General features: G+C 46.9%; 1 protein-coding gene across 3 annotated transcripts in view; it reads right to left on the reverse strand.

The window, feature by feature from the left end:
* nol8 (nucleolar protein 8) overlaps positions 1–13,430 on the reverse strand; it is a 50,654-nt gene that overhangs the window by 13,430 nt on the left and 23,794 nt on the right. For all 3 annotated transcript variants that reach the window (XM_061940485.2, XM_061940508.2, XM_061940501.2), the window contains exons 7-9: positions 11,503–11,759; positions 4,328–6,141; positions 3,971–4,162 (exon numbers count right to left, since the gene is read on the reverse strand). In XM_061940485.2, coding sequence (XP_061796469.2) covers positions 3,971–4,162; positions 4,328–6,141; positions 11,503–11,759 — 2,263 coding nt within the window. The remainder of the gene's footprint in view (positions 1–3,970; positions 4,163–4,327; positions 6,142–11,502; positions 11,760–13,430) is intronic.

A 13,430-nucleotide genomic window follows, 5' to 3' on the forward strand; every position in this document is an offset into this window, starting at 1 on the left:
TGTCCTCTGGTCTGAGGAGCTCCAGAACGGGCTGGGCCAACAATCGTAGATATTTAATGTGTTCAGTATTCACGACCAAAAGTCTTCAGGTCTGTGAGGATAGCGGACGCCTCCCGAGTCAACGCTCCCTGAGTCGTGAAGCTAAAAAAAAAAGCATTGCAGCCACGAGAACGTACTCACCTCTAGCTCACTTGCTGGGTTATAAAGTCTGTGTTCACACCGTCTGTGACTTTTTCCAGAGCCTTTTCCTTTTTTTTAATAGTTTTCTTTAAAAAAATAGTCCCAAGATCTCCATCATTTTAAAGATCTATTATTAGTTTTGAAATGTCTTAATGGCCTTGCGCCTTCGTATCTATCTGACCTGCTTTTACCGGACCAACCCTCACAGATCCTGAGGTCCTCTGGCACTGGCCTTTTAGCTTTACCAAACACCAGAAGAAAGGTGTTTGGTTTTGTCCACCAAATGTTTTATGCTGTGCGTGAATGCACAAAGGTGAGCTTTGTTGATGTTATTGCGTGGAGTGCTAATAATCTATGCTAACATGCTATTTAGGCTAGCTGTGTACATATTGCATCATTATGACTCGTTTGTAGGTATATTTGAGCTCATTTAATTTCCTTTACTTATGTCCTCTGTGTATTTAATTTATATTTACATGTCTCATGACCAGAGGTGGGTAGTAACGCGCTACATTTACTCCGTTACATCTACTTGAGTAACTTTTGGGATAAATTGTACTTCTAAGAGTAGTTTTAATGCACCATACTTTTACTTGAGTATATTTATAGAGAAGAAACGCTACTTTTATCTACATTCAGCTCGCTACTCGCTACTAATTTTTATCGATCTGTTAATGCACGCTTTGTTTGTTTTGGTCTGTCAGACAGACCTTCATAGTGCCTGCGCTTCAACAAATACAGTCGTTGGTGACGTTCACTCCGTTCCACCAATCAGATGCAGTCACTGGTGACGTTGGACCAATCAAACAGAGCCAGGGGTCACATGACCTGACTTAAACAAGTTGAAAAACTTATTCGGGTGTTACCATTTAGTGGTCAATTGTACGGAATATGTACTGTACTGTGCAATCTACTAATAAAAGTTCCAATCAATCAATCTAAAGTGTGAAGGAAAAAAGACCCTTTTTTATTTCAACCGTACATCCCGTCAAAAGCCTAAAGACTGACTGCACAGTTCCTGTCTTCACAATAAAAGTGCCGCTTCATCGCGCCTGCGCTCTCAAAATAAGAGTCTACGAAAGCCAGCGCAAACAAGCTAGCAAGCTACGGAGTTTACCGCCAATGTATTTCTTGTAAAGTGTATAAAAACGAATATGGAAGCTGGACAAATAAGATGCCAAAAACCAACCACTTTCATGTGGTATTAGACAGAAAGGAGGAACTTTTTTTCTCCTCCATTTGAAAACGTGGACGTTATCATCACTACTGTCTGATTCCTATCAATGCAAGTCATCACAATCAGGTAATACACCAACTTATATTCTTGTCTTCATGAAAGAAAGGAATCTATATACGGTATGTTAAACATGCACGTATATTCATTAAAACACCTTTAACATATAAACAAAAACGGCAAAATAAATAAATATCAATTATATACTGTATATATCAATGTATGTATATATATATATATATATATATATATATATATATATATATATATATATATATATATATGTTTGTGTATATATATATATAGATATATATATATATATCTCTCTCTCTCTCTCTCTATATATATATATATATATATATACACACACACACACACACACACACACACACACACACACACACACACACACACACACACACATATATACACCGGTATATATGATATGTGTGTATGTTACTCATCAGTTACTCAGTACTTGAGTAGTTTTTTCACAACAGACTTATTTACTTTTACTCAAGTAAATATTTGGGTGACTACTCCTTACTTTTACTTGAGTAATAAATCTCTAAAGTAACAGTACTCTTACTTGAGTACAATTTATGGCTACTCTACCCACCTCTGCTCATGACACATTATCTATATGTCATATTGGCTGCATTTCTGATTGTGTGCCATGTTGTTCCATGTCTGTCCTTTCCTTTAAGTTGGACACACACACATCTATAACTTTGGCAGTTTTAAGACAGGAATTTCCAGGAGTTATCTCACCCTCTGAGACGCTAACTTAATGTGTTGCCTTCATTAAAACACTTATATAAGGCTTTTAACTTTTTGCGGCTCCAGACAGATTTTATTTCTGGTCCAATATGGCTCTTTCAACATGTTGGGTTGCCGACCCCTGCACTACACTAACATCACCCCGATACAAATATCCACCTTGGTATCGATACTACCGATATGTCAATCAATACGCCCAGCCCTGTATAGCACGTTTGTTCACACAAGATTTCGGGCTTGGAGGACTTGAATCTGACTCGGTGGTGGGACAGTCATTTTGTACTGTGTTGATATCGTAGCACACACACACACACATACAAATCAAAACTGCTTAACGCCTGATTAATTAAAATTGTTGTGTGAGTGATTTGTCAAATATTAAAGCATGTAGAAAATCTTGATTTGTGTCCCAGCCTTAAAGGGGAACATTATCACCAGACCTATGTAAGCGTCAATATATACCTTGATGTTGCAGAAAAAAGACCATATATTTTTTTAACCGATTTCCGAACTCTAAATGGGTGAATTTTGGCGAATTAAACGCCTTTCTATTATTCGCTCTCGGAGCGATGACGTCACAACGTGGCGTCACATCGGGAAGCAATCCGCCATTTTCTCAAACACCAAGTCAAATCAGCTCTGTTATTTTCCGTTTTTTCTACTGTTTTCCGTACCTTGGAGACATCATGCCTCGTCGGTGTGTTGTCGGAGGGTGTAACAACACGAACAGGGACAGGATTCAAGTTGCACCAGTGGCCCAAAGATGCGAAAGTGGCAAGAAATTGGACGTTTGTTCCGCACACTTTACCGACAAAAGCTATGCTACGACAGAGATGGCAAGAATGTGTGGATATCCTGCGACACTCAAAGCAGATGCATTTCCAACGATAAAGTCAAAGAAATCTGCCGCCAGACCCCCATTGAATCTGCCGGTGTGTGTGAGAAATTCAGGGACAAAGGACCTCGGTAGCACGGCAAGCAATGGCGGCAGTTTGTTCCCGCAGACGAGCGAGCCAAACCCCCTGGATGTCTTGGCTCACACCGTCCCTTATGCCACCGAAGATGATCAAGAGAAGAATATCGACCCTAGCTTCCCTGGCCTGCTGACATCAACTCCAAAACTGGACAGATCAGCTTTCAGGAAAAGAGAGCGGATGAGGGTATGTCTACAGAATATATTAATTGATGAAAATTGGGCTGTCTGCACTCTCAAAGTGCATGTTGTTGCCAAATGTATTTCATATGCTGTAAACCTAGTTCATAGTTGTTAGTTTCCTTTATTGCCAAACAAACACATACCAATCGTTGGTTAGAAGGTGATCGCCGATATCGTCCTCGCTTTCTCCCGTGTCGCTGGCTGTCGTGTCGTTTTCGTCGGTTTCGCTTGCATACGGTTCAAACCGATATGGCTCAATAGCTACAGTTTCTTCTTCAATTTCGTTTTCGCTACCTGCCTCCACACTACAACCATCCGTTTCAATACATGCGTAATCTGTTGAATCGCTTAAGCCGCTGAAATCAGAGTCTGAATCCGAGCTAATGTCGCTATAGCTTGCTGTTCTATGCGCCATGTTTGTTTGAGTTGGCATCACTATGTGACGTCACAGGAAAATCAGGCACTTTGAAGCTTTTTTTAGGGATATTGCGTGATGGGTAAAATTTTGAAAAAAACTTCGAAAAATAAAATAAGCCACTGGGAACTGATTTTTAATGGTTTTAACCCTTCTGAAATTGTGATAATGTTCTCCTTTAAGAAGCCTTTTAGTTCTCACTCACCTTCTCTTTGATTGGATGGCAGTTATTGGCTGCTGCCTCCTCCTCGCCTGAGGCCTTGTCCTCTGATTGGCTGTTTTGAAGCAGCGACTTCTTCGAGGCTGCGAGCGCTCCCTGCTCATCATCATCATCATCATCGTCGTCAGCATCAGAGTCAAAGACGATATGTTTTCCTGTTCTTTGAGGCTTAGCGTCCTGATTGATAGAATAACAAAATAACATGAGAATAATTAAGTGGGTGTCAATATTAAAAGAGAGATTAAACTGTGCCAAATGTATGCAGTGTGATGTGAAATCAAACATTTTCCATGTTGAGGCTTTTAATGTGAAATCATGGTCAGCATGAAGAGGAGCTCTTACCACATTAGCTAGCGCCCTCTGGATCAGCTTCTTGAGTTCTTCAGCTTCCTTCTGCCTCTGCTGCACTGCAGCCAGCCTCCTCGTGTTGTCCTTTCTCTGTCGCTCCTCTTCCTCCTGAGCGCTTAGTCGGGGACGAGGCGCAACTTCCTCTTCCTCCTCCTCCTCATCCTCGCTGTGTGAAGACGACGACGACGTTGCTTTCACAGCATCTTCCGCAGAGGACTGGATCTCATTGTCTTCTTCGCCCTCACTAGAGGTGGAACAGGTCTCAGTTTGCTTTGAAAGTGCACAAATTTTAGTTGACGCCTTTTGTAAAACTTTGGGAGTATTATAGGCGTTGTCTTCCTCGCCCAGATCTACTTCAGAGTCCACTGCAGCCGGCCTCCTCGTGTTGTCCTTTCTCCGTCGCTTCTCGTCCTCCTGAGATGCAACTTCCTCCTCCTCCTCCTCCTCCTCGCTGTGTGAAGCAGATGATGGCGAGGCTTTCACAGCATCTTCCGCAGAGGACGAAGAGGACTGAATCTCATTGTCCTCTTCGTCCTCACCAGAGGTGGAACAGGTTTCAGTTTGCTTTGAAAGTGCACAAACTTTAGTTGATGCTTTTTGTAAAACTTTGGGAGCAATAAAGGCTTTGTCCACTGCAGCCGGCCTCCTCGTGTTGTCCTTTCTCCGTCGCTCCTCTTCCTCCTGAGACGCATCTTCCTCCTCCTCCTCGCTGTGTGAAGCAGAGGATGGCGAGGCTTTCACAGAATCTTCCGCAGAGGACTGAATCTCACTGTCTTCTTCGTCCTCACCCGAGGTGGAACAGGTCTCCGTTTGCTTTGATGGTGCACAAACCTTAGTCCGTAAAACTTTGGGAGTATTAAAGGCTTTGTCCTCCTCACTCAGCTCTACCTCAGAGTCCACTGCAGCCGGTCTCCTCGTGTTGTCCTTCCTCTGTCGCTCCTCTTCCTCCTGAGACGCTTCTTCCTCCTCCCCGTCCTCCTCCTCCTCCTCCTCCTCCTCGCTGTGTGAAGCAGAGGATGACGAGGCTTTCACAGCATCTTCCGCAGAGGATGAAGAGGACTGAATAGACGGACTGGTCTTCATCATCTCATTGTCTTCTTCGTCCTCACCAGAGGTGGAACAGGTCTTAGTTTGTAAAACTTTTGGAGTATTAAAGTCTTTGGAATCCTCACCCAGTTCAGAGTCCAATTCAGAACTTTCAGACATGTCTTTAGGATCAGGTGTTTTTTTAATCGTCCTGCGACACTCGTCAGTTTGGGATCCCAAATTCAGCTTTCTTGTTCCCTGAAAGGCCGGCAACGCCGTCTTTTTCGTCTTCTGTTTGTCATCGCTACTGTGCCCCCTCAGAAGCGAGGCGAGGATCTCTTCGGGCAAGATGCCTTTCTTAGGGACATGTCCCTGCGCAGGTGTGAGTTTTGCGGCGGGTGTTGGAGTATCGGGCGTCTTCTGGAATTCCTCCGCTATTTTCTGAAGATCAGCCAGGGAGATCTCCAGATGGGTGACGTTGGAAAACATGGCCTCATAATCTGAATCTAAATCATCAGAGTCCTCGTCCTCGGTCGTGTCCGTAGGATTCACAGAGCTGCTGTTCAGCTTTTGTTTCTGCCTCCACTTTCCAGGAGAGTCCTCTTCCTCTCCCGTTGTCGTTTTCCTCTTCGCTTTTTTCTTCTTTTCCTCCGTCCTTCCTGAAATGTTGTCAGCATTTGGCTGAGGAAGTTTTTCTGTTGGAGGAAGATGAGGTTTCCTTGAAGCGAAGAGTTCATCTGTGTCAGCAGAGTCGTAATCCTCCTCCTCTTTGAGCGGCCTGCCTAGAAGTAGTAAGACGGTTGACATTTTTACATATTCAAAAAAACTAAACACGGACTCTTAAAAATGTGAATATCAAATTTTTGTTTTTACTGCAAATGCAGGGCTCGAATTTAACCACGGCAACCGCGGCAAAATCCGCGACCGCCCTTGTTATTTGTCGTAAGCCCTAGAAAATTGACCAACATCCACAGCAGGAACATGCCGTGACCGCCATTGACTTTTTTCTTGTTAATGGACGAGGGATGTAACAGTAAACGGTATAATGATAACTCGCGATAAAATTCCTGACGGTTAGTAGCACCGTCTAATTTTTTAAAGGGGAACATTATCACCAGACCTATGTAAGCGTCAATATATACCTTGATGTTGCAGAAAAAAGACCATATATTTTTTTTAACCGATTTCCGAACTCTAAATGGGTGAATTTTGGCAAATTAAACGCCTTTCTAATATTCGCTCTCGGAGCGATGACGTCACAATGTGACGTCGCATCGGGAAGCAATCCGCCATTTTCTCAAACACCGAGTCAAATCAGCTCTGTTATTTTCCGTTTTTTCGACTGTTTTCCGTACCTTGGAGACATCATGCCTCGTCGGTGTGTTGTCGGAGGGTGTAACAACACGAACAGGGACGGATTCAAGTTGCACCAGTGGCCCAAAGATGCAAAAGTGGAAAGAAATTGGACGTTTGTTCCGCACACTTTACCGACGAAAGCTATGCTACGACAGAGATGGCAAGAATGTGTGGATATCCTGCGACACTCAAAGCAGATGCATTTCCAACGATAAAGTCAAAGAAATCTGCCGCCAGACCCCCATTGAATCTGCCGGAGTGAGTGAGCAATTCAGGGACAAAGGACCTCGGTAGCACGGCAATAAATGGCGGCAGTTTGTTCCCGCAGACGAGCGAGCTAAACCCCCTGGATGTCATGGCTCACACCGTCCCTTATGCCACCGAAGATGATCAAGAGAAGAATATCGACCCTGGCTTCCCTGGCCTGCTGACATGAGGGTATGTCTCCAGAATATATTAATTAATGAAAATTGGGCTGTCTGCACTCTCAAAGTGCATGTTGTTGCCAAATGTATTTCATATGCTGTAAACCTAGTTCATAGTTGTTAGTTTCCTTTAATGCCAAACAAACACATACCAATCGTTGGTTAGAAGGCGATCGCCGAATTCGTCCTCGCTTTCTCCCGTGTCGCTGGCTGTCGTGTCGTTTTCGTCGGTTTCGCTTGCATACGGTTCAAACCGATATGGCTCAATAGCTTCAGTTTCTTCTTCAATTTCGTTTTCGCTACCTGCCTCCACACTACAACCATCCGTTTCAATACATTCGTAATCTGTTGAATCGCTTAAGCCGCTGAAATCCGAGTCTGAATCCGAGCTAATGTCGCTATAGCTTGCTGTTCTTTCCGCCATGTTTGTTTGTGTTGGCTTCACTATGTGACGTCACAGGAAAATGGACGGGTGTATATAACGATGGTTAAAATCAGGCACTTTGAAGCTTTTTTTAGGGATATTGCGTGATGGGTAAAATTTTGAAAAAAACTTCGAAAAATATAATAAGTCACTGGGAACTGATTTTTAATGGTTTTAACAATTCTGAAATTGTGATAATGTTCCCCTTTAATTACCAAAAAAAAAGTAATTTATTAATGCATTTTAGACAACTCCTCTCTGAGCTGCCACCTTAACGTGGTAGAGGAGTTTGCGTGTCCCAATGATCCTAGGAGCTATGTTGTCCGGGGGCTTCCATGCCCCCTGGTAGGGTCTCCCAAGACAAACAGGTCCTAGGTGAGGGATCAGACAAAGAGCAGCTCGAAGACTTCTATGGAAATGCAAGAACCGAGACTCAGATTTCCCTCGCCCGGACGCGGGTCACCGGGGCCCCCCTCCGGAGCCAGGCCCGGAGTTGTGGCACGATGACGAGCGCCTGGTGGCCGGGCCTGTCCCCATGGGGCCCGGCCGGGCACAGCCCGAAGAGGCAACGTGGGTCCCCCCTCCAATGGGCTCACCACCCATAGCAGGGGCCATAGAGGTCGGGTGCAATGTGAGCTGGGCGGTAGCCGAAGGCAGGGCACTTGGCGGTCCGATCCTCGGCTACAGAAGCTAGCTCTTGGGACGTGGAACGTCACCTCGCTGGGGGGGAAGGAGCCTGAGCTAGTGCGCGAGGTAGAGAAGTTCCGGTTGGATATAGTCGGACTCACCTCGACGCACAGCAAGGGCTCTGGAACCAGTTCTCTCGAGAGGGGCTGGACTCTCTTCCACTCTGGCGTTGCCAGCAGTGGGAGGCGACGGGCTGGGGTGGCAATTCTTGTTGCCCCCCGGCTCAGAGCCTGCATGTTGGAGTTCAACCCGGTGGACGAGAGGGTAGCTTCCCTCCGCCTTCGGGTGGGGAGACGGGTCCTGACTGTTGTTTGCGCTTACGCGCCAAACAACAGCTCAGAGTACCCACCCTTTTTGGATTCACTCGAGGGAGTACTTGAGAGTGCTCCCCCGGGTGATTCCCTCGTTCTACTGGGGGACTTCAACGCTCATATTGGCAACGACAGTGAAACCTGGAGAGGCGTGATTGGGAAGAATGGCCGCCCGGATCTGAACCCAAGTGGTGTTTTGTTATTGGACTTTTGTGCCCGTCACGGATTGTCCATAACGAACACCATGTTCAAGCATAAGGGTGTCCATATGTGCACTTGGCACCAGGACACCCTAGGCCGCAGTTCTATGATCGACTTTGTAGTTGTGTCATCGGATTTGCGGCCTCATGTTTTGGACACTCGGGTGAAGAGAGGGGCGGAGCTTTCTACCGATCACCACCTGGTGGTAAGTTGGCTGCGATGGTGGGGGAGGATGCCGGACAGACCTGGCAGGCCCAAACGCATTGTGAGGGTTTGCTGGGAACGTCTGGCAGAGTCTCCTGTCAGAGAGAGTTTCAATTCCCACCTCCGGAAGAACTTTGAACATGTCACGAGGGAGGTGCTGGACATTGAGTCCGAGTGGACCATGTTCCGCACCTCTATTGTCGAGGCGGCTGATTGGAGCTGTGGCCGCAGGGTAGTTGGTGCCTGTCGTGGCGGTAATCCTAGAACCCGTTGGTGGACACCGGCGGTGAGGGATGCCGTCAAGCTGAAGAAGGAGTCCTATCGGGTTCTTTTGGCTCATGGGACTCCTGAGGCAGCGGACAGGTACCGACAGGCCAAGCGGTGTGCGGCTTCAGCGGTCGCGGAGGCAAAAACTCGGACATGGGAGGAGTTCGGGGAAGCCATGGAAAACGACTTCCGGATGGCTTCGAAGCGATTCTGGACCACCATCCACCGCCTCAGGAAGGGGAAGCAGTGCTCTACCAACACCGTGTATGGTGCGGATGGTGTTCTGCTGACCTCGACTGCGGAAGTTGTGGATCGGTGGAGGGAATACTTCAAAGACCTCCTCAATCCCACCAACACGTCTTCCTATGAGGAAGCAGTGCCTGAGGAATCTGTGGTGGGCTCTCCTATTTCTGGGGCTGAGGTTGCTGAGGTAGTTAAAAAGCTCCTCGGTGGCAAGGCCCCGGGGGTGGATGAGATCCGCCCGGAGTTCCTTAAGGCTCTGGATGCTGTAGGGCTGTCTTGGTTGACAAGACTCTGCAGCATCGCGTGGACATCGGGGGCAGTACCTCTGGATTGGCAGACCGGGGTGGTGGTTCCTCTCTTTAAAAAGGGGAACCGGAGGGTGTGTTCTAACTATCGTGGGATCACACTCCTCAGCCTTCCCGGTAAGGTCTATTCAGGTGTACTGGAGAGGAGGCTACGCCGGATAGTCGAACCTCGGATTCAGGAGGAACAGTGTGGTTTTCGTCCTGGTCGTGGAACTGTGGACCAGCTCTATACTCTCGGCAGGGTCCTTGAGGGTGCATGGGAGTTTGCCCAACCAGTCTACATGTGCTTTGTGGACTTGGAGAAGGCATTCGACCGTGTCCCTCGGGAAGTCCTGTGGGGAGTGCTCAGAGAGTATGGGGTTTCGGACTGTCTGATTGTGGCGGTCCGCTCCCTGTATGATCAGTGTCAGAGCTTGGTTCGCATTGCCGGCAGTAAGTCGGACACGTTTCCGGTGAGGGTTGGACTCCGCCAAGGCTGCCCTTTGTCACCGATTCTGTTCATAACTTTTATGGACAGAATTTCTAGGCGCAGTCAAGGCGTTGAGGGGATCCGGTTTGGTGGCTGCAGGATTAGGTCTCTGCTTTTTGCAGATGATTTGGTCCTGATGGCTTCATCTGGCCAGGATCTTCAGCTCTCACTGGATCGGTTCGCAGCTGAGTGTGAAGCGACTGGGATGAGAATCAGCACCTCCAAGTCCGAGTCCATGGTTCTCGCCCGGAAAAGGGTGGAGTGCCATCTCCGGGTTGGGGAGGAGATCTTGCCCCAAGTGGAGGAGTTCAAGTACCTTGGAGTCTTGTTCACGAGTGAGGGAAGAGTGGATCGTGAGATCGACAGGCGGATCGGTGCGGCGTCTTCAGTAATGCGGACGCTGTATCGATCCGTTGTGGTGAAGAAGGAGCTGAGCCGGAAGGCAAAGCTCTCAATTTACCGGTCGATCTACGTTCCCATCCTCACCTATGGTCATGAGCTTTGGGTTATGACCGAAAGGACAAGATCACGGGTACAAGCGGCCGAAATGAGTTTCCTCCGCCGGGTGGCGGGGCTCTCCCTTAGAGATAGGGTGAGAAGCTCTGTCATCCGGGGGGAGCTCAAAGTAAAGCCGCTGCTCCTCCACATCGAGAGGAGCCAGATGAGGTGGTTCGGGCATCTGGTCAGGATGCCACCCGAGCGCCTCCCTAAGGAGGTGTTTAGGGCATGTCCGACCGGTAGGAGGCCACGAGGAAGACCCAGGACACGTTGGGAAGACTATGTCTCCCGGCTGGCCTGGGAACGCCTCGGGATCCCCCGGGAGGAGCTGGACGAAGTGGCTGGGGAGAGGGAAGTCTGGGCTTCCCTGCTTAGGCTGCTGCCCCCGCGACCCGACCTCGGATAAGCGGAAGAAGATGGATGGATGGATGGATTTTAGACAACACAAAGTCAGGCGCATGAGCACTCGCGTCGTTTGGCTAAAAAATCATGGCGGACATGCTACACAGACTTTGCTCCGGAGATTTCCCCTCGGAGTAAACAGAGCCAAGCGCTTGTTTTAACGTCATTTTCCCTCGCTTCTAGGGGCTACAATATGTTAAATTACTTAGATTTGTTTTCAAGTAAAAAAAAAAAACAACAACATATTTTCAAGGTGTGGCGGTAATGAAAATGCTGTGGCGGCACATTAAGAGGAAACCCTGGATACTGATCGGCACATCCCCGGTTGATTCTTGTTTTTGTTTTTTTTACCTGCATGCTTCTGCTGATGCTGGAAGTTTAAGTAATCACAGCCGACCACTTCCAGGTTATCATCCTGCCCGCCCGGCCACACTGCATCATGGGAAGGCTGCTGAATCGCCACCAGATGACGTATCTCCTCATCGGAGTCCGCATCACTGTCCGCAAAACGCGGACCTCTCTTCTGAGGCGGCCTGGGATTGGTTACCGCCTTAAATCCGTTGGTCAGCTGATGAGTCCCTGATTGGGTGACGACAGGCTGAGCTGGTCTGAGAAGGCAGAGAAGGTGGTTTGGGAAGTAAGAACAGTGTTGGCGCTACGAATTTTCTAACTGGTGTCCCAGGGACCCCATCAAGTTGTAAAAATGGGGTCCCACAGTAAATCTCTGGGGTCCCACTTTTTTGTAACAGATTTGAAAACAAATGATACATGTATGCATTATCCTGTTATATCTCACATTTTATACTGTGTTTTGGAAAAAGGTTGTCATAAACCAGTGACGTGCGGTGAGGTTGATGGCTGGTGAGGCACTGACTTCATCACAGTCAGATTTACAAACATATGAACCCTAAAGAGTATCTTATTCACCATTTTATTGGCAGCAGTTAACGAGTTATGTTTAAAAGCTCATACCAGCATTATTCCCTGCTTGGCACTCAGCATCAAGGGTTGGAATTGGGGGTTAAATCACCAAAAATGATTCCCGGGCGCGGCGCCGCTGCTGCCCACTGCTCCCCTCACCTCCCAGGGGGTGAACAAAGGGATGGGTCAAATGCAGAGGACAAATTTCACCACACCTAGTGTGTGTGTGTGTGTGTGTGACAATCATTGGTACTTTAACTTAACTTTAACTTTACACATACAAACTGTAGCACACAAAAAAGCACATTTAATAAAAAAACTTTATTATGGTCTTACCTTTACTTATAAATGAAGTCCACAACTAAAGCCCTCACTTAAACTTTCCACGTGCAAAATTGAATCTATTTAAAAAAGTGTAACCGAGGGTTTATAAAATGTCGCCTATACTGTATGAAACTACAAAATAACAAACACGGCGGCTCCAGTTTACACGAGGACCACTTTATTTACCTTCTTTCAAAAACCTCCGCAACGTGTCGTCACTTCCGCTCTTAGCGCCTTCAAAATAAGAGCTCAAGGCATATACTGTATAACAGCGCATAACAGGAACTTAACATCACAAAGAGGAAAGCCCATGAAAATAGGTTACAAAATTTATTTAATAAGAAGCCAAAAAGTGCAAAAACAATAATGTTCGTGTTGGAGGAGTTGTGAATTAGGTACACCTGCAGTGTGCAGGTGTACCTAATGTTGTGGCCCTGCAGTCATTCACAACTCCTCCAACACGAACACTATTGTTTTTGCACTTTTTGGCTTCTTATGAAATAACTTTTTTAAATAGATTCAATCTTGCACATGGAAAGTTTAAGTGTGGGCTTTAGTTGATATAACACTCCCGTCAGGGGTTGCCGTGCATTCTACGGCGGGGGTGCAGGAGGCGAGCCTCAGCCAGTGCGTCTTTTGCACCCGTTTTATGATCGCTCAGCACAAGAAATACTTTACACACATACAGTTGTTGACAAAATACACTGTACATTATATACCTCAGCTAACTAAACTATGGAAATGTATAATATAATTCATATCAGGCGCAGTGGAAGAATGGCCGTGCGCGACCCGAGGGTCCCAGGTTCAATCCCCACCTAGTACCAACCTCGTCATGTCCGTTGTGTCCTGAGCAAGACACTTCACCCTTGCTCCTGATGGGTGCTGGTTAGCGCCTTGCATGGCAGCTCCCTCCATCAGTGTGTGAATGTGTGTGTGAATGGGTAAATGTGGAAGTACCGGTAGTGTCAAAGCGCTTTGAGTACCTTGAAGGTAGAAAAGCGCTATACAAGTACAACCCATTTATTATTTAT

Source organism: Nerophis lumbriciformis, linkage group LG03 (assembly GCF_033978685.3).
Source record: "Nerophis lumbriciformis linkage group LG03, RoL_Nlum_v2.1, whole genome shotgun sequence".
Lineage (NCBI taxonomy): Eukaryota > Metazoa > Chordata > Actinopteri > Syngnathiformes > Syngnathidae > Nerophis > Nerophis lumbriciformis.